We start from the raw sequence: 20315 nt of genomic DNA on the forward strand, positions 1-20315 counted from the left end.
TCCCTCTACACCTCTGTGTTTTCTGTTGGGTCAGAATAAATATACAGCTGCTGCTTTACAAGGCTGTCTTCTCCTTTTTTTAAAAAGAAAATAAAAGTTGTGCTTCCTTCTTTTATTGCACTTGACCCCTTCCCTGAAAGCAGAATGCAGGAATATTGCTCAACGGAGCCTTTGGCTGTGACCCTCAAATTGTTTGTTATGGCTGCACAGGAAAGCAAAGTCCTACACATGACCTTGAGGGTGATTTTATAAAAATCAATCAACCACTGTTATGATGGCCTCCCCACCAAGCAAAATAAATACAATTAAGCCCATAATCACTTCTGTACAGTAATGTGCAAATTCAATGGGTCTCTTTAGGTGGAGTGAGGGAGAGAGGGGAGAAATATGTTGAGGCTATTTGATACTTTGTGAGAACATCAGAAGCACCATTCTTCTCAATTAACCCAGCAATTAGCCTCCACCTCTGCACAAACAGAAAAGAAATCTTTCTTTATCTGTCTATACCAAAGGGGGAAAAGAAAGAATAAAAACAACAAGGCAATTCCATATGTCCCACAGGAGGGGAGAAGCAGCCAGACCAAATAATTAAAAAAAAAAAAAGAAATATTAAAGAAAACAAACCTAATAATAAGGTGGGAGGTTTAATCTGCTGAAAGAATAATTAATTACGGCACCACTGGTTTTGTGAAAAGAGATCTACCTCCTGAAGTCCCTGGGAAATGGTGGAGGACATGCTCAAAAGTAAAGGATTTGGAAAGGGAATGTGTTAACTATTCTCTCTGTCAGGAGTCCTGTACTCACTCATGCAATGCCACAGCCCAGGTATCCAAAATATTAACTATGAAAAGAGCCTGCAAAGTAATCTTCTGACAAAAAAAAAAAAAAAAAAAAAAAAAAAAAAAAAAAAAAAAAACAAAAAAAAAAAAAAACCTGAAAAAAAATTTTTTAAAAAAAAAAAAAAAAAAAAAAAAAAAAAAAAAAAGGACAAAAAACCCAACAAAAACAAAAAAGAAAAAAAAATTAAGTAGAAGATTGGGAAGACTAGTGCAGGGAGTTTAAGAAGCTTCACACTTGCAGACATAGCAGTTTATATCCCTCCTCAAAAACCTCATTTTTAATTTAAAAAAAAAATTCTAAAACAGATATTCAGATATTCTCATAATAAATAAAAACAATGTTACTAACTTTCATTTAGATTGTGATATAGACTGTTTTAGAGATTTCTTGAAATTGGAGGGAAGCAAAGTCCCCATTCCAAAGTACACCTTTTGCATGGAGACATTTTTGAGTTCACACTTTGCATTCACTGTCAATATAAGATATTTTTCCTAATGAACAGCTCATTAGGGACCTGGGATAAAAGTAACATATTTGTATTTAGTTCAACTTCAGCTATTCAGTTCCACTTCAAATTTTATTTAATTCTACTTCTTTATGTAAAGCTGAATACAGTGTTAAAGCCTGCAAACTACGAGAAGAGTGCTGGATTGTCTCAAGACATTTTTTTAATAATCAAGTGGTAGAAGAGTATCAACAAAATGCTCTTATATATCACTACTGTGTCATACCCTTCAACTAGGAAACTTCCTCTACATGGAAAGGGATTTGGAGATTGAAATCCCATCCCTTCACCCAGACCACCTCTTCCCATCAGTGCAGGGGAGACCTGCTCTGGTTGCTCCATGACCAGGAATAACTCAGCCCCACAGCCTTCAGCTTGCTCTTACCAGCTCCTCTGACTTGGTGTTTCACATGACAAAGCCACAGAATTCCCCATGAGAATTCCCCAGGCTCAGCACCAGAAGTTTTATTCCTGGCCAACATCCCTGAGTGGCAAACAGCAGGATGCCACTGCCAGGGTTGGAATAGCTTTGCTTGATCCTGTGTAACCACAAGGCTTTAGTGTGCTGGCAGCCCCCTTACTGCTCATTCTTCTGCTCCAAGGGGGTCACCAGTAGGGCCTCCAAGCAGGGGGAAAAAAAATAAAAAAACAAAGCAACTAAAATCTTGTTGCATACAGAAAGAAAAATACAAGGTTCATGAGCTTTAGAAAAGATAATTAATTATTTCATGGATCTGTCACCTGCACCCTGCTGACATGCTCACAGGACATTCCAATGAACCATGAAAGTTGTTTGCAGCTTGGACCATGTCTGAACAAGATGCAAAGGGGAATTTTGTTATATTTGCCCCATCCAAAAGGCTGCTCAAACCAAGAGTCCAAATTTCATCCTGCATCTCCCTCAAAATGTTCCTTCAAGTTCACAGCACCCAGATACAGATCCCATATTAGCTCTGAATTCAAATGCCTGTGCATTTCCACCAGGACATCCCTAACACACTCAAAAGTTAAGCTTGTATTCCAGCATTTTGTTGGATGGACGCCTTAATCCATCCCTGGGAGAGGAATCAGCAGCTGCTTTACTACTCTCAGACAGAATTCATTTTCCCAGCCTGACAAGCCTTTGTTTTTTGGCTTGCTGTGCTCACAGCCATCTGTTCAGATGGCACGTGCTCCCTTGGAAACTGATCAGGCTCTTTCCTTAGAGCTCGGGAGACAAGCAAAAGGCAATTCCAATCAGCATCCCAGAGGATGCTGCCATAGATGTATCTCCTTCAAAGAATTCTTTCTATTTCTTCAACTCTCAAGGGACCTCTGAGATACTTAACAACACCTGGATGGATTTGGAAGAGGAGAGCTGACTTGGTGGGGAAGAGGTGCAGACACTCCAGGGTGTCTTCTAGCATGTCTGACATCATCTGGGATCTAAGTGAGGAACTTCCAAGTGAGCCTTGGGAAGGCCTCAGGTAACACCACCCACAGGGATGCGATGAAAACAAAGGTCCTTGGGCTGTCACTTCAAGTCCCCAAGTGACAGACATTCATTAGGTGCACATTTGAAAGAAATTCCCTGTGAGGGTGGTGAGGCCCTGGCACAGGGTGCCCAGAGAAGCTGTGGCTGCCCCTGGATCCCTGGAAGTGTCCAAGGCCAGGCTGGATGGGGCTTGGAGCAGCCTGGGATAATGGAAGGTGTCTCTGCCCATGGCAGGGAGTGGAATCAGATGAGATTTAGGGTCCATTCCAACCCAAACCCTTCTGTGATTCTGTGATTCCCTCTTTCCATGACAGTCATTAGAAGAAAGAGATGGTGCTGTCCAGGGTTTCTGCTCAGTCTCTGCCAAAGCTGTGTCCAGTTTCTTGGCCAGGATTAGCTTCCACAGATCTGCTCACTGTGAAACATCCTACAGGAGTCTCAAAAGGACCACAATGCTTATCCCAAATGGATTGATCAAAAGGGCACAGAAAACACCATGACAGGAACATGTTCTAACTGTGCCTACTGACAAGGGATTTAAAAATGAGTTTAAGGACTTGTTGATGGCATAGAGAAGAAAACAGAGGGAAACACTTTTTCCTTAATTCAGTGAATTAAAACCCCAATCTTTCTCAGCAGTGGCTGAAGCACAGTTTATTTGACTACTATTGAAGTGTATCAGAGAATATGTGATGCTTGTTGCTAATAGCATCAAAGAGGAGGAAAAGACAAGCAAAATCAATATCTTTGTTTTTCCTACTCCCAGATTTACACACAGGATCCATTCTGGCCAAAGTATGATCAAAATGTGGATTACAAGGAATTCAAAATATTGACAGAGTCGGAGAATCAAATAAAAACTGCACGTGGCACTCAGTGCTCTGCTGTAATTCACATGTTGGTATTTGGTCAAAGGTTGGACTCTGTGATCTTGGAAGTCTTTTCCAATCTAAATGATTCTTTAAGTGAAAATTAGTCTTTTCCAGTACAAGGATCAAAGCAATCTCCCTTATGCCTGCAAGAGTGGCTACCCCAAAGTTGCCTTTGCAAGAGCAACTCTCCAGGTGGGGATCTTAAACTCCACTGGGGTGTAACTGTGAGTGTCACCCCAAATTCATCTCCAAGGAGCTCCTGAAAGACCAGACTGTTTTGATTTTGTTGTTTTTTTGGGTTTTTTTGTTTTTTTTTTTTTTTGTCTCCAGACCTCCCTAGACCACTATAATTTCAGACAAAGGCAACAACACATGTCTGAGGTATCAACCCATCAAACACAACGTTCCTCCACTGTAAGCCCTGTGCAAAGGAAATTTCCATCTGTCCTGGGTTATCATAAATATTTCCATGCTTGTGATGCTGGGATTACAAAAATAACTGCAATCTGCTGAACATACAGAATTATCTACAGTCTGTCTCTCTTGTATCTCTTCTCCAATCAGTCTTGTCTGAGCCATTTCACAGCCCGACTATTAAACTTTCCACTCTCAATATCCATGTGTTCATGCTCTGCTTGTTGAGGAGGAGAGAGAAACTGCTGAGCCCTCATGGCAGTGAGCAGAACCCAGCTGCCTAATCCTATTTTTCTATTGTTTTGACCACCAGATCTTCTGCCCAGACAGTGTGGTCATTCCCAGAACCTCTATATGTTTGGGGCTATATGTTAACATAGCCAAAGGAGGGTCAGTTTAAGGCTCCACATGAAGTTGATGTTCTTGTTCTAACACTCTTTAAATTATTCCTGCAATGTTGAAATCATCAAAAAGGGACAACACAGGGCCAGTATTCAAAATCCTCATGGTGTCTTAAAAAAGGTGGAATTTCAATAAATGGGCCTGTAAACATGTGTTGAGCTTGCTGGACACAGCACCAGAAAATGGGCAATGTAGAAGCAATCTATTCAGTAGTGTTACATCATTTTTCCATCCACAAAACCTTGTATTTTCAGCTTCAGAGTGCACAGCCAGACTGATGCTGAGTCATGAAAGCCAAAGGGAGCAGAGCTACAATTTAATCCCATTCTCCAGCTCCAGCTAAGAAAAACTCTCCAGGTAAAATAGGAATGGGATGTTTCAATCGAAGCACATATTGACACCTACCTTAGGGGTTAGGGGTTTACTGCCATGCCCATCTGGCACCTGGGGGAAGTGGTTGATTATTTGATGTGCTCATGGGGTTGGTAGTTGCTGCTCTGAGGGATCACCTGTGATTCAATTTGAGATGGGTGTCTGTAATTCCTAAGATGAACAGGTCTTTGTTGATGTGTGTTTCTATCAATACAGGAGCCTAAAAAACTCCCCTGAGCTGGACAGTTTTAAAAAAGGGAAGATAAGAAAAGATAAATCTCAGCCTCATTTCAGAATAGATCTCAGCATGTCTTCATTCCAAATCTAACCAAGGCTACACAGCCAGAGAACCTATGGCAGTGGCAGTGGATGCAACAGGCAACTACACAAAGCTCAGACAAAAAATTCCTGCAGGTTATTATTCTAAAATGTTTTATCCCTCTGTTTGGCATGTAACAATGGAGAAAATAATCACATCTAGAATATTCTAATGCTGCTTTTCTAACTGAATTGACTTTATAAACCAGGCTTCTTGGAAAACATGATAAAGAAGAGGAATGATTTGAATGTCAGATGAGCCAAAGCCATAAAGATACTACTCCAGACTTCATTAAATTCAATCAGAGTTCCAGTAGCTTCATGAGGGCTGACTCATAGATCAAATGAGCCTTTGAATAGGTCCAAAGCTCAGAAGGTTTCTGCTCCAATATTTTTCCCCAATTCTTCACAAAGTCAGTGACTGAGCCCCAAAATCTTCATCCAGATTTGCAGCCAAAAGAAATCTGGTGTTCTGACCTGTCTCTTCTAAAGTATGGCATAATCACAATGAGGTTAAGAATAATCTTGAATCACAGATTTAGAATTTTCACTGGGGAAAAGGATTGTACTAAAGTGTTTCACCTTTTTTTAATCTCAAATTCTCAGCTGATTTTTAATTTTGCTTTTAAATGGGAGTCTGATGTAGCAATTCTTGAATACCTCTGAGCCTAGACTGAGCAAGTTCAGTCAGTTTTGAAAATGTTCTTGTGATAGGGATAAACTTGCAACCTTTTTTACATATTGAATTATCATTCAAATTTAAAATAAAATATAATTGTCAAATGCATGACTTTCACCATCATCTCAATTAAAAACTAGTACCTTTAGTATCATTTTAGTATAAAAGCAATTTTACCAGAAATTCTCCTGGTTTTTAAACATATAAAAACTCCTGCTTTCATTTTTTTGAGCTCTATTTCAGCGAAGGCTTAACTCTGAACAAACAATTTCACCAGCACAACTCATTCCCATAATACCAGGCATGTATGCAGCAGATTCCTCAACCAGGATATGACTTCCAGGCGGAAAGATTTCTGGCATGGAATTACAAATCCTTTAAATTCTTACTTCGACACCCACAGAGAAATGCCAGTCTCATTCTGGGTCTATGTACAGGTACATAAACCCAGCAAATTCAGGGTTTCCCATCATAACTGTGCTCAGTTATTTACTTACTGCCCACCAGCTGGGCTCTAAGATTTGGGATTATTTACTGCATTTGATTACTGTGACCTGCAACTCTATAATGTCAATAATTTTGTGAAAGTATCTGTGACACACCTGCCTCAAAGAAGCCAAACAGGACAGAGTAGATTTTTGCTATCAGCAGTGCCATTATCACTGAACACTGCTCAGGACAGCAGCAATTTTGGTAGACTGGCAAAAGAAAAAAGGGGGAAAAAAGGCCTTTTTGCTTATATTGCCATTATGCCTCAAGCAGCATAAACAATTCCTTCTGCACACGGAATGTTTAAATTCTTTCCCTGTCCCCTCGCATCTACTGAGGGCAGGCTCAGCCTGCACAATCTGATGCTGGGGCTGGGGAATGGAAGGAAAGATCAGAGCCATGAAAATCCCCATCCCTGGAGGAGGAAGAGCCCCGAGCCCCCCTCGTGCAGACCTCTGAGCTGCAGCAGGTTGAGGACATTGGTGGCGGTCCCCAGGAGCAGGGTCCGGCCGCCTTCTATCGTGACATTATCGCCATCTCGCGGCTGGTGGCCAGCAGGCCAGCTGGAGTCCTCGTCCCACCGGCCGCAGAACTGGAGGGCAAGCTGGAAAGAGAAAGATCCAGAGAAGTTCAAAGCACGCCCCTTTCCATCTTTGAAGAAGCCAGTTTGCTCAGAGAACGGGGGAGGAGACGCCAAAGACGCGTCCAGCGTGGCACTGGCATCTCCTCTGCTGTGCTCTGGGCAAGATGACTTCCAGAGGGACCCTGTGAAAGGCAAAGGAATGGATGGATATTGGCACTGGAGAGGTGCTCGGCCTTCAGGAATGCTTGTCGCAATTTGGGGGTCGCCCCTTGTCTCGGTCTGGTCTGGAGAACGAGGGATTTGCACCGGGACCGACCACAGGTTTCCTGGTGTGTGTCTCTCTCTGCCTCCCGAGAAGCAGAACTGCACTGTTGTTCCCTGGCAATGTCATAAAATAGCCTGAAGAGCTTAGAATTAAAACATCCTGCTGGGTGGGCAGTATTTTACCTTAGAGGTGTTTTTTATTTTTCCTAAAGGCTCTCCTGCCGCTCATCCTCATTTAGACAGACATTCCTGTCTCAAATACCTTTTTAGCTTTCTCTCTTTTAGCTAATCCGGTGTTGTTATTGCCTCTGCTTTGAGGGTGAGCACAGCAGCTCCAAATAAAGCGCTGAATAACTTGAAAACTGCTAATAGACTGACTCATGATGTGCAATGGCAAAGCGATTCCTGAGCTCAAAGGTTTCTCCTCATCTCTATACTTTAAGCATGTACTTTGCATGAAGGTTTTATAGAATCACAGAATTGTTTGGGTTGGAAAGACATGAAAGGTTATTTCCTTCCAATTCCCCTGCCATGGGCAGTGACACCTCCAACTTAACCAGGTTGTTTAGAGCCCTGATGGTAAATTTCTTGAAGGTGTGAATAATTTTGCCTGGACACGTACGCATAAGTGTGGACATAGACATCCAAAACATATTACTTGGTCTCATATGTGAACCAGCAAGAACATCCTCAGCTCATCTGAGGTGGTGGAGGGGATGAAACCAGACATAGAAATATTTGTGGTCCTCACTGGGCTGTGCTAATCCAAAACAGCAGCGGAAAGAATAACCTCAAGACAACAGCAAAAGAGAGTTACTCCATTTTCAAATGGAGCACATCGAGTGCATTAAAGCTTTTTCTCAGGAGCTGCAGTTGAGGTGAATCAATAATGGAATGTTATGATTGTTATTCTCTTTTACTGTGCTGTTTTCAGGTTTAGTTTTATGTGCCTGATGTTTTATAGAATATTTCCCATAGTGCTGTCCCTGGGCAACCTGGTCCAGTGGAAGGTGTCCCTGCCCATGGACCTTCAGATGAGCTTTAAGGTCTTTCTAACCAAAACCACTCTAATTATTTAAATTATTAGAAATTATTCTAATTATTTACACCAGGGAATGAGTGATGGTTCCCAGGCTAAATGATACAATAGGTTGATATCCACCCTGGCTGGATGCTGGGATTTTCTACAATCCATTCTAGGATTTCTCTACAAAGGGAATTGATTCAGTTCAGAGTGAAGCCTGGGACTGCATTAACACACAAGGCAGTAGAAAATTCTTGGGAGTTAAAACTCTGGTGTCAGAGGGAGTGAACCACTTCATCATTACCAATGTAAGATTATTGCACAGTTGTTAAGTGTAGTAGGACAAGTTTAATCTTCATTAGTTGTAAATATATATTTATGTAGTTCAGAGATTTAGGACAAATTTCCAGCTGAAAGGATAGATGCCTTTACCCATTATCTTTCAGAGAGGTGGTGAATTACTCTTCATTGAAAATGCTATGAAGCAGATTGCAGAAAATATACAACAGATCCACTGAAAACCAGCTAATTAAACTTGTTTATATCTCAAAGGAGGGACAGTTCACAGAAAGGTGCATACACTGCTTATCAAGCCAACTGTAGCACAAAATTACAAATTCCACAAACTCCTGTCTGGCACAAATGCTGCCAATGCTATCAGCATGACACTGGAGGAGGCAGCTGTGAAACGGTGGGATCCACAGGAACATTTGGTTGAGAAGGTTTGCTGAGTGCCTTTAAGTCTCTTTGATGTCACTCTGACCCTCTGAAATCACTCAGAACCTTTAGCTAACTCTCACGGGCAAGCAAGGCTGTAAGGAATGTACCAGACGTTCTTGCTAGCACCACTTGCTAGCACTTAGTCAGCTGTTGATAGAAGCCCTGCAAGAGTTAAAAATAAATTCCTCTTCTGAATTTACTTTTTTTTCCCCCTTTTAAGATTGCAATTAGGGATTTCTAACTAGAAAATTTCTAACTAGAAAATTTCTAGTTTAAGCTTCTTCATTTAAGCTTCTCTCTACCTAACATCAGTGTTTGAGCTTGATCGGTTCCAGCTGCCACCTCTTAGAGGATTCAATACATGTTCAGTTCTCCCAACACCACCTAGCCCAAAAATCTCAGTGTTCATACACGACAGTGGAATTACAGAATCCCAGAATGGTTTGGGATGGAAAGGACTTGAAAGACCACCTTGTTCCATCCCCCTGTCAGGGGCCGGGACACCTCCCACTATCCCAGATTGCTCCAAGCCTATCTAACCTGGCCTTGGACACTTCCAGGGATGGGCCAACCACAGTTTCTCTTGGCAACCTGTCCCAGGGCCTCCCCACCCTCACAGAGGGAAAAAATGAGTTAATCAAGGTCATAAAATTCTCTATTTTTCCACCCAGTCCATACCTAAAAAGTCCCAGTGAAAAAATGCCTTAGTCCACTGCCATGTGCACCACCTGCCTGTGTGTCTTTCAAGTGATTTCTGACTTGTAAAATCAATATTTTTTAAATATTGTAAAATCACTTTTTGTTCTTTATAAATAAAATTAAACAGATGAACATCAGCCAAATAATACAAGACCAAGAGCTGTTTATAACCACTTGTACTATCCTCGCATTACCACAGAGACAATAAATCCAAAGAATCTGTTTTAGGAGGAGAAAAGGGGGTTTGTTCAAGGAACACACTTTAAATTACCAAAGCATAGAGTGGGGTTAGAGGGAAGGCAGCTCTGTAGGGATTGAGGAAAGACATCAAACAATTTTGTTTGGTGACTTTTCTCTTGCAGTCCTGCACCCTTCCCTAAGATGAAAGATCACCTCCTTAAGATCTTTGAGAGAAGAGGGTGTGGTCTAATGCAAGTTTAGTGAAACTGACACCTGCCCTAAACCACCAGTACATTTTCCTCAACTTTGTGAATCCCATGTGATTATCCTCCCTAATTTCCAGGAGAAAAGCACAGTGCAATCTCCAGCTGCAACAGAATTCTTAAGATCCTTTCCAGAAGGGTGGTGGTGTTTATATCCAGTTCCACTTAAGCAGCCCATGGTAAAATAACATCAGCTAATACACAAATTAATAGCACATCTCTCATTAAGCAAGGCTGGTGACAGAGTCACAACATCCTTCTCACTATTTTTTTTTTTTTCAGACAGGCAAAACTCTTTCTTTTTTCTATTTTTTCCCCTGCCTGGCTCCCTGTATTTGACCTCTGGTGTTTAATTGAAATACTTCTCAGCCTGAAGAGTAGCAGCAGCTGCAGGTGCCAGGGTTGTGGCTGAGTGCCCACCCCACGTGGGCTTGGTGAATGAACCAGAAGGAACCTGCAGAGCCAGGGAAAGCTGTGTGTCAGCCACTGGTGCTGGGCATTTTCCTCCTGTGCTTTTTCCAGCTTCAGGAAAAATGGCAGGGAGCTGAAAAATCAAAATGGGACAAAGAGGAGCTGGCATAAAACAAACCCTGAGATGTGAAGCTGAAGCTGGCCAGCAGCAGCTGCTGCAGTGGGGTGGCAGCTCCATGCTCTGGCTTCAGTGTGCACCAGAGTTGGAAAGATGATTTGGAGGAAACAGAGCTTGTGAGACCACAACGTCTCTGCAGCCATCTGTGTCACTGTCAGAGCTCACATTTGAACATGGCCAATTTCAGCGAGGTTTAACAGGAGAAGCAAGACAACAAAGATGCTGTAATCCTGCAGGGTTTGTGACAATCAATAGATAAACTGGGGCTTGAGTCTCTCCTGGCTGTGTGTTTTATACAACGTAATGGGTTAAATAAACAATTATAACCTGAACTGAACACGTAAAATCATCCCCCAAACTGCTGCAGGATGTGCCCTCACATCACACATCCACAGGAAACCCACACTGGCAACATTTCATATTTTCAATCCAGCACAGCAGATGGCATTAACCCAGTAGGGAGCCAAACCTGCAAAATATGGGCAGAAACCTCTGGGGGTGGGAAAACACCAGCACTGGGAATCCCTAAAAAACCCCAGTTGTTCTTCCTGAGGCACCAAAGAACAGAAGGAGCTGGGAAGGGATCTGACCTGACAATTCAATGAATAGAGTCCTGCAAGTGCTTTCCAGCTCTGACATCCATTTGGAATGTGTCATGCACACAGGAAATTTTATTTGCTAGGGAAAGGTTTTTTATCCAGAGGGAATTTGGGCACTGGAACAGGCTGCCCAGATCAGAGCCCCAAGCTGGATGGAGCTCAGAAGCATTGGGACGAACCTCTCAGGAACATGATGGGATTTTTGGGGTGTCCTGTGAGGGCCAAGAGCTGTACTCAATGATCTTTGCAGGTCCTTTCCCACTCAGAATATTCTGGGATTCTATGCACAACTCATATCAAGCCCAAACCTTGTGTAGCAGGTCCATAGCTTGTTATAACACAGGTTAATTTTGGAGAGGTATCTACTCCTTCCCAATCATATTTTCAAAATAATTATGTAAAAGTAAAATAACATTTTTGTAACATTCAATAAAATACACATAATCTCTTTGCAGTTCAGCACCTTACCCCCTTTCCTGCCTACTGCACCTTCTTTTTTCATTTTCCAGGCAGATTTCTTTCCATTTTATGTTTTTTAGCTGCTGCTGTTGTCAGCCAGGCTGGGGTTGCCTTTTTGTCAGCCTTTGGGGACACATCTCAGGATCAGTTTGTCAGCTTGTGCCTGTGACTACCAGGGCTCAGAAACAGCAGCAACAACTGAATAAATAACAGAGAAAAACTTACATTCCCACCCAGGCTGGTAAAAAATTCACAAACGGGAAGGATACCAAAATGCAAGGTTTGGGCTTCAAAGGGTTGAGAAACTCCTGTTTAGATACAGAATAGATCATTTGATCACAGTTTGGGATAACTTTGCAATTTCTTTAGTTAAGTGGGGTTTGTTAAGAGTACAAAAAAGGACTACAGTAACAATTACAGGCACAAAGAGCTTTCAGCCTCTCATCAGAAAATTACTTTTAAAGCAAAACCAAGAAGCAGTGATGTAGTTAAACACAAACGCTGCTTCCTGCTGTGCTCACTATTTTCCCTTCTTTCCTAGATTTTAAGGACAAATTCTTTACTGTGAGGCCCTGGCACAGGTTTCCCAGAGGAGCTGTGGCTGTCCCATCCCTGGAAGTGTCCAAGGCCAGGCTGGATGGGGCTTGGAGCAATCAGGGATAGTGGAAGGTGTCCCTGCTCATGACAGGGGTTTTGAAAGAATATGTTCTTTGATGTCACACCCAACCCAAGCCATTCCATGATTCCAGGCTGTGGGCTCCAGCAGAGGGTTGGAGAAACCCCTTTCCAGCCCCAGCAGGCATTTTTATCCTTTCCCCCGGACCCAGCTGACAGGACACGGAGCACACTGAGGTTCCTGCAATCTTATAGCAGGAAAAAGTTTCCCCTGTCCCAGTGAGCACGTCCACAAATGAACAAAAGTTTGGAATGCTGTTCACACAGCAGAGATTGACACCCAGGAGAGCAGCCTTTCCTTGGTGCTGACAGATTGCCATTTAACCAGCGAGTGCAGAGAGCAAGTGTTCCTGTCCTCAGTCACCACGGAGAGACAAGGTTAACATTCCAAGTGATGGAGTGCAGCGCAGATTTCCCCACGCCACACACCCAGGACTCCACACCACATTTGAAAACACTTTAATTTCAGTGATGGATGCAGGGAGCTCACTTTCCAGGCTGTGAACTCTTAACAGCTCCTCAGTTTAATACATCAGGAAAAGATTTACACCCCCTCACCCAACTCCCATCCACCTGAAGGAAAGAAAAACGTATATTTGGAGGAGACAAAAGAGAAGGGGAGGTATTTTATTATACTAGATGTCTTTTACAAGGGAAGTATTTTCAGCCATCTGCTCTAATTATTCCTCCTGTATTGGCCACCATCTTCATGCAACAATAGAAATAATTATCTCCTCAAGGGCAGAAAAAAAAATATTTACAGAAACAAACAAAAGTTGATTATCTTTAGCTCCTAGGGAAAAAAAAAAGAAACAAGCTACTTCTTAATGAAGGAGCAATTAGGAAGGTGGGTAGAACATCTATAATTAAACTAGACAAATTGGTGCAGGCTCCTCCCTCCTACACATACTTGAAAGGGATGCAAATGCAAGTTATTTGCTACAGTCAGTAGAATTAACAAGCAAAATGCTGCCCAGTGCCCAAAGAAGCTGAACCTGTCTCTTGGCATCATTCCCTGTCTCTCCTGCTTGTCACACCTCTAACCCTTTGCCAAATTAACTGGAAAAATACTCACCACAACTGTAAAGCTATGGAATTTCAATTGGCATGGGGAGGACTTCCTCTGTATAACAGCATCCTCAAGACAAGTACAGGATTCTCATCATCCTGTTCTTTAAGAACAGCCTCCTGCCTGCACTTCATCCCTCAGTGTAAAAGAAAGTGCTCTTTCTATATAAACCAAACCTAGAGGATTTTTGCAATTGCGTTTTCAATCCCTGCAGTGTGTAAGAATTTTGCTCACTGAGAGAATGAAGGCATATACACAGCTTTGTGGGAAAGATGGAACAGGGCTGTCCCAAAGAGAACAGAAAATATGCTGTGCAACAAGTATAAAGCTAAAAAAAAAAAAAACATATTGTCTGTACTAAGAGCAAAGCCTTATTTTATGGACAAATATATGGTTTTTGGCTTCAAAAAATAATTTAGTTGAATTTAAGTGTCTGTGTTATGAAGTCAATGAATGGCAAGACTGAAGCTGGTCAAGGAGCAGGCTGATCAGGGAAGTGGTGGGGTCATCAACCTGGAAGTGTTCAGAAAACACATATATGTGGCACTTGGGGACACAAGCTTTGTGGTGGCCCTGGCAGTGCTGGGGGAGTGGTTTGACCTGATCTTGGAGATCTTTCCCAGCATAAATTGTTCTATGATTTTTAAGACTGAATTTCCCACAGTTTCTCCAAGAAGTCTCAGGACAGAAGGTACCACCTAATGCTCATTACAGGTGCAAACATCAACCAGGAAAGAGCTGCAAACCAGCACACTGAGAACACTTCTTTAGGCAAACCCTGCCCTGTCCATTCCAAAAAGGGCAATTTTCACCAAAAAAAAAAAGAAAAAAAATCACCAACACGCCCCCCCCCCAAAAAAAAAAACACAACAAACCAAAACAACACAAAAAAACAAGCCAGAGATTAAGAATTACCAGTATTTGTAGTGTTTCTCTTGCACATCCAGCAATTCCAGAGAAGCTGCCTTCAAATATTTAAGTAGCCTGTACTGAGTTTCTTAGGAAATCAGAGTGCCAAAGGAGTCTAGTGGATCCTACAATGTGCTCAGCAACACCATAAAGGACTTTTATCCATGTGCACATCACTACAGTGTTCCAAATTTGCCATTGATTGAGGCATTTCCAAGCTGGATGTGAGGGAGAAGAAAGTAAGAGAGAGAGAGGAGGAGCCCTGGAAAAGTTTGGAATGGAAAATCTACTTCCATCCTCCCAGTGAAAGCACCACATTCACCTTTATCACTTTCATTTCATAGAATCATGGAATATCCAGAGTTGGAAGGGTCCCATAAGGATCATTGAGTCCAATTCCTGGCTATGCTCAGGATGCCCTAAAAATCCCCATGGCCACCTGAGCAGCCACTGGTAACCAAACTGGGCAACAAAGGTAGAGAGATAATGGGACCATCTTCTTGTGGTTTGTGAAATAAATGTTTCCAAAAATGGCAGAAATTGTTGTGCTCAAATCACAAATCACTAAGGACGTAGCCTTAGACACATTCAAAAAACAAACAAACAAATAAAAACAAACAAAAAACCAAACCAAAACAAAAGAACACCAGGAAAAAAAAAAAAAGGAAAAAAAAAGGAGAAGGCAAGATATCTAGAGAACTATATGCTGTGAAAAAAACAATAATTTATGCCAAAAGACAATATTATCCCCAGGAAGACTGGAAGGAACTGTAGCTATGAATAAACCAAGGATGGAAATGAGCAGAATGCTTCTAAATATACCTACATGGAGAGGCTGGAACAGGTTTCCAGAGAGAGTAGGAGTCCAGGCTCAGTTTTCCCTTATGATATAGCATTCTTGACATGACAGCCTGGAACACAACCCAACAAACCATTTCCAAGGCCACAAGGTGATATTTTTATCACTGTCTGCATCATCTGCTGCTGTGTAACTTCACTTTACCCACCACTCCAGCTTTAAAATGCAGGTGGGATTATCCCACCAGGTCCCTCTTTAATTACTCCCAAAGCATTGGTACAGCAAGGACCAGGGCTGGGTTCATGGCTGGACATGTGATGAACTATCCAATATCTTTATTTTAAACTGAGACTGCTTGTACCCTGAGTTAAAAAGAAAGGATTATTTTTCCCTTTTTCTTGTTTGTTTTAATTTTAGCTGTCCTGCAGAAATCTTTCTGACTTCTGCTGAGCTGCACAGGCACAAGAAGGGAAGAATCTGGCTGGGCATGTTCTCTATGGGACTGATGAATGACTCTAGTCTCTCCCAAACTATTAGAGGATAAATCTGTTTACACACAAAAAATTGACCTGGGCTGGTGAGGTGGGACTAGAACCAGGAAACTGGCACGTCCCAGAGGTAAAAATGCATTTGCAGCCAAGAGCATTAGTAACTCAAGACCATAAACAAGCCACAGCATCATTAATTACTCAGACAGGGGCAGCCACAGAAGCAGTGAGAAGACCCAAAAGCCAACTGTAAATAGTTCATCGAGCTGATTAGTTCAGGAAAAAAATGAGTGGGCAGTTTTAGAGGTCAGAGGCCATGGCACAAGTCAGTCTCAAGCCAGTTTGCAACTGGACAATGGCATGAGAAACAACTTCATTCCTGTTTAAAAAAAAAATCCTAAACAAAACCAGCAAAGCCACTTAAAAAATAACCACAAAAAAAAAAAAAAAAAAAAAAGTTTATTCAGCAGGGGAGTAATCACTGCAATTTTGAAGCACAGAAGGTAAGGCTCCTTGCTCCAGAAGTATTTAATTAAGGACACGGAGGATTAGTTAAATCTAATGTTGCTTTTATAGGAAGGGTACTGAAAAGACATCACTGTTTTCAGGGGGCATATCCCAGGTATAAATGAGCCATCTTTGTACACACAGGCAACAAAACACACCCAAATTCAATGTAAAATACCAAATAATGCAGGGATATGAACACTATTAATCCACTCCATAATTAAACAAATCATGAGAACTCTGGGAAGATCCCTGTCTCTTTACCACACTTACATGAGAACAAAGTGTTGTTCTTGGGTCTGTCAGCGTCATGGTGGGAGGATAAGCCTAAAATCAGAAATCTTAATTTCAAATATTAAAGAAAATGCCCTGGGAAACAGAGGAACTGTCTTGGAGCACATGAAGAGCCTTGTTTCACAGAATGTGTGTTTTCTTGTAACTCCTTGTTAATTCGCAAGGATCTTCACAATGTTCATTTACAGCATGATATTCAGAGACTGATTATTTATTATAGTGGAAACTATACTAGTGCAGAGTTTTAAGCCCAACTTGCTGAAAATCCTCAGTGTAAACACATCTAGGAATTCAGTGCTACCTTCCAGTTTAGACACAACAGGACTGGGTTTTCCTTTCCATAGCACTGTTAAAGGGCACACATCATTTATACATCTCTCTAAACCAGCCATTTCTCAAACTATGGAGGCTTCTGAGACAAATTAAAAGCAGCAATTTAATGGTAATGAGAAAATTACAGCACCAAGTTGTTTACACAAGCAGGATAACCAAGCCTGGTGACTGTGTCAGCCTTTGCACTGTGCAAATATTGTCTCCCAATTGAATGAGCTTGAGTTACACTCACTAATCTTAGAGCAAATATTGCAAATGCAAAGATTAGCTCAACAATTTGCTGACCACCTGCAGGAAAAGTAATCAAATTATGTCCTTATGTGTCAGCGAGCAGGATTTCTGAATGGATGCTACAGTAAATGGAGAGGGAGGAGTGAAGCTCATCCACCCAACAGTGCCAGGGAGAGCTGATGATGGGTTTTTTTGGATCAGGCAGGAAGATAAACAGAATCCCAGAGATGTTTGGGATGGAAGGCACCTCTGGAGATCATCTAGTGCTACCCCCTGCCAAGGCAGGATCACCCAGGGCAGTTCCCAGCTCCTCAGGAGAAAAGATCCTGGCAAAAAGATTTTTCATCAAATATGTCTGTGACAACACAGGAACACCTCCAGGTGGGTTTGGAATGTCTCCAGAGAGGGAAATCCACACGCTCCCTGAGCAGCTGTTCCAGTGCTCTGACACCCTCAGCGTAAAGAAGTTCTTCCTCAGTTTGAGGTGGAGCTCCTTGTGTTTTAGAGCCCCTCGCAGGAGTCCCAAGTCATCTGTGAAGGTCAGAACACTGGTGTGGGATCCAGCCTTGGAGTTTCCCACAGCTCCCATGGAAACATAGGGAATACAGGTGAGTTTATACACAAACCATCTCCACAGCAAACCTGGCTTGCAGAGGGTTCAGAGTGATTTACCAGGCAAAGACTGAAAAGTGCTTGGAAGAGGGCAAACTGTGTTTAGGCTACAGCTTGGTCTGTCCTGTGCATAAAATACAGCAACCAGACAGCAAAACCATACAATCCAAGGACAAATGTTGATTCTGCCTTAATTGCATCCACGTCTCCTCAGCCCAAGAGTCAGAGCCATTGATTATTACTGGGCATGACCATCTACCCAGGGCAGGATCTCATGCAGAGCAGCAGCATTCATAATTATCACTGCATCTCAGGGATGATTGCAGGTGTAATGAGGTGCAAAGGGCTTGGCCAGCAGCAGAGGCACAGTTACTTCTCAAAGGTTCATCATAAAATTGGAAAAGTTTTAGTTGGAAGGGTCCTTAAAGCTCATCCTGTTCCACTCCTTGCCAGGGGCAGGGACAACTTCCACCATCCCAGGTTGCTCCAAGCCCTGTCCAACCCAGCCTTGGACACTGCCAGGGACTTAGCACTGACAGATACTCTGGGAAACCTGTGCCAGGGCTCACCACCCTTTAGCAAAGATTTTTTTTCACAATATCTAATTTAAAAAAACTTCTAGCTTAAGGCAATTACCCCTCGTCCTGTTACTCCACGCCCTTGTGAAATTTCCTCTCCAGCCCTCCTCTAAGCTTCCTTTAAATCTTGAAAGAATCATTTCCTCTCACATTCCAAATCCTACAGGGATGCAGGATTTGGAATTCCCAGCAGCCACCAAGACTTTCCTGCTCCTGCAGAAGCTGTGGCAGTGACCAACAAGTGCTGGTGTCTGACTTCTGCAATGGAAACAATCCTGCACCTGCCCCTCAGATAGAGAATCTCACCCTGCACAGCTGTTATTTCAGTAATGTGAGCTTTTGGAACAGCTCCTCCCAAGCTGCAAGCTTTCAGAGCCCACTTTCAAACTCAGTGTCCTGTTTAGCTTTAGCACATCAACAACATGCTGCCCTCAGCCTATCTGTGTGCATTATCTGCTGCTCTAATGTATCGTGTACCGAGCCACAGCATCATTACAGGTAAGTGCTCAGGTTTAAATGCAAACATAATTGCATAATGTGGTACAGCCAGGAAGAATAATGCAGGAAATAGAGCCAGCTCCATCTGATAGTGCAATCTGACTGGAACGCCGGCCCTTCGGATCAAACGCGCAGCCCAGATGGGGCAACCAAGAATAAAAGTGCTTCGTGGTATCTTTATTGTCATCATCAAAAACACTTATCTGCCACAAAGGTAAAAAGGTGAAGATGGGACAGCTAGAGAAAAGGTCACAGAAGCAACAGGGTAGCACCAGGTTGTGGGGGCAAGGACGATGTCACACCCCAGCAAAGGTCACCTTTGCCCTGTCACTCCAAGCTGAATTTGCCAGTTCCTAACGGGAATCTGAGCACTGAGTGGCATTTAGAACACTAGGAACACCCATACCATTTTCCTTCACCAAAGGGTCTCTCTTTAACTGTGATAAATCCAGATAAAACCTCCCACCCTACCCCATAAGGAGCTGTACAAAGAGGGAAGAACATTCCCAACACTAGACGCCTTCGAAATGAGAGCATGTCTGGAGCAGATATGTACACTTTAATACATTTATTTTATGTAGCTAAAATTAGAACTGATTCTCGATGGAACAGGGCTTCCATCTACTTAATTTTAATTTTTTTTCAGTAGTTTGAGCTTACAGTGGCACACGATAGATGATTTCAGGGGTGCAGACAGCCCCACAACAGAAGCCAGAAGGCAGCAGAAGTTAATTTAGTGCACTTTGAACCATTTGCCCTGAATAACAACTCCTCCGCTGAAGAGAACATCACACATGTCATGGGACAGTAACTGCTCTTGTCATTTCAGGAGATTTTAGCCCAAACTTCATTCAAATTAGACAAGATGAGAGCCTATTGTGAGAAAGAACCTCCCCACCAACACACTGCCCTCTGAACTGAGAAGCCTTTGAGTTGAAAGCACAAACTGCTGCTGTTTGAGCTGTAAAGACATCCCTCTGTCTGTAACAGAGCTGTAACAGCTCATCTTTGTTGGGAATACAGATCCCCTGCAATAATGCACTCCATGGCCTTCACTCTCTGCCTCCCACACCCACAAACTTCTCTGCCTGTAAATCATTTGGCAGGATATGAAACCCAGGGTCCTTCTACCCAAGGGTTCCTGCTGGCTCATCCTTACCCCAGTATCTGAATTCATACAAATGCTAAAGGATGCAGATGAGTGCTGAGTAATATTCCAAGGGTGAATTTTGTTTTGAAGGGAGCTGGATACCAGCCTAATGCACACACACACAAGAGGATGTAGGTAAAAGTGGAAATGCCAGCTATCACCACCTGGAGAAACTCACCAGAACTGTTACCCATGATACCTGTATTCAAATTCTTCATGTACCTAACCAGAAACTCCCTCCTCCAGAACTGAAATTGAGCACTGGCTTGGGGCCATGCCAGTGGCCAGCATCTGCAGTCCTTTCAGCATGGAAAAAACTCAATTTCTGCAACACTGGGCCATCTCAGCTTTGAAGCCACATTTTTAGCTCAGTGGCTCCATTCCCTGACTCACCCCAACAGGGTTCACAAGAAGTCTCTGCAGACAA

The 20315-nt window shown here is 42.6% G+C and overlaps 1 protein-coding gene across 1 annotated transcript in view; it reads right to left on the reverse strand.

Moving 5' to 3' along the window:
• The window catches only part of PKHD1 (PKHD1 ciliary IPT domain containing fibrocystin/polyductin), a 233326-nt gene that overhangs the window by 150173 nt on the left and 62838 nt on the right, over positions 1-20315 (reverse strand). Inside the window, exon 35 of the mRNA XM_041480845.1 lies at positions 6819-6969. Within this exon, the coding sequence (XP_041336779.1) occupies positions 6819-6969 (151 nt within the window). The remainder of the gene's footprint in view (positions 1-6818; positions 6970-20315) is intronic.

The sequence above is a fragment of the Pyrgilauda ruficollis genome, unplaced genomic scaffold (genome assembly GCF_017590135.1).
Source record: "Pyrgilauda ruficollis isolate IOZ18807 unplaced genomic scaffold, ASM1759013v1 scaffold54, whole genome shotgun sequence".
Lineage (NCBI taxonomy): Eukaryota > Metazoa > Chordata > Aves > Passeriformes > Passeridae > Pyrgilauda > Pyrgilauda ruficollis.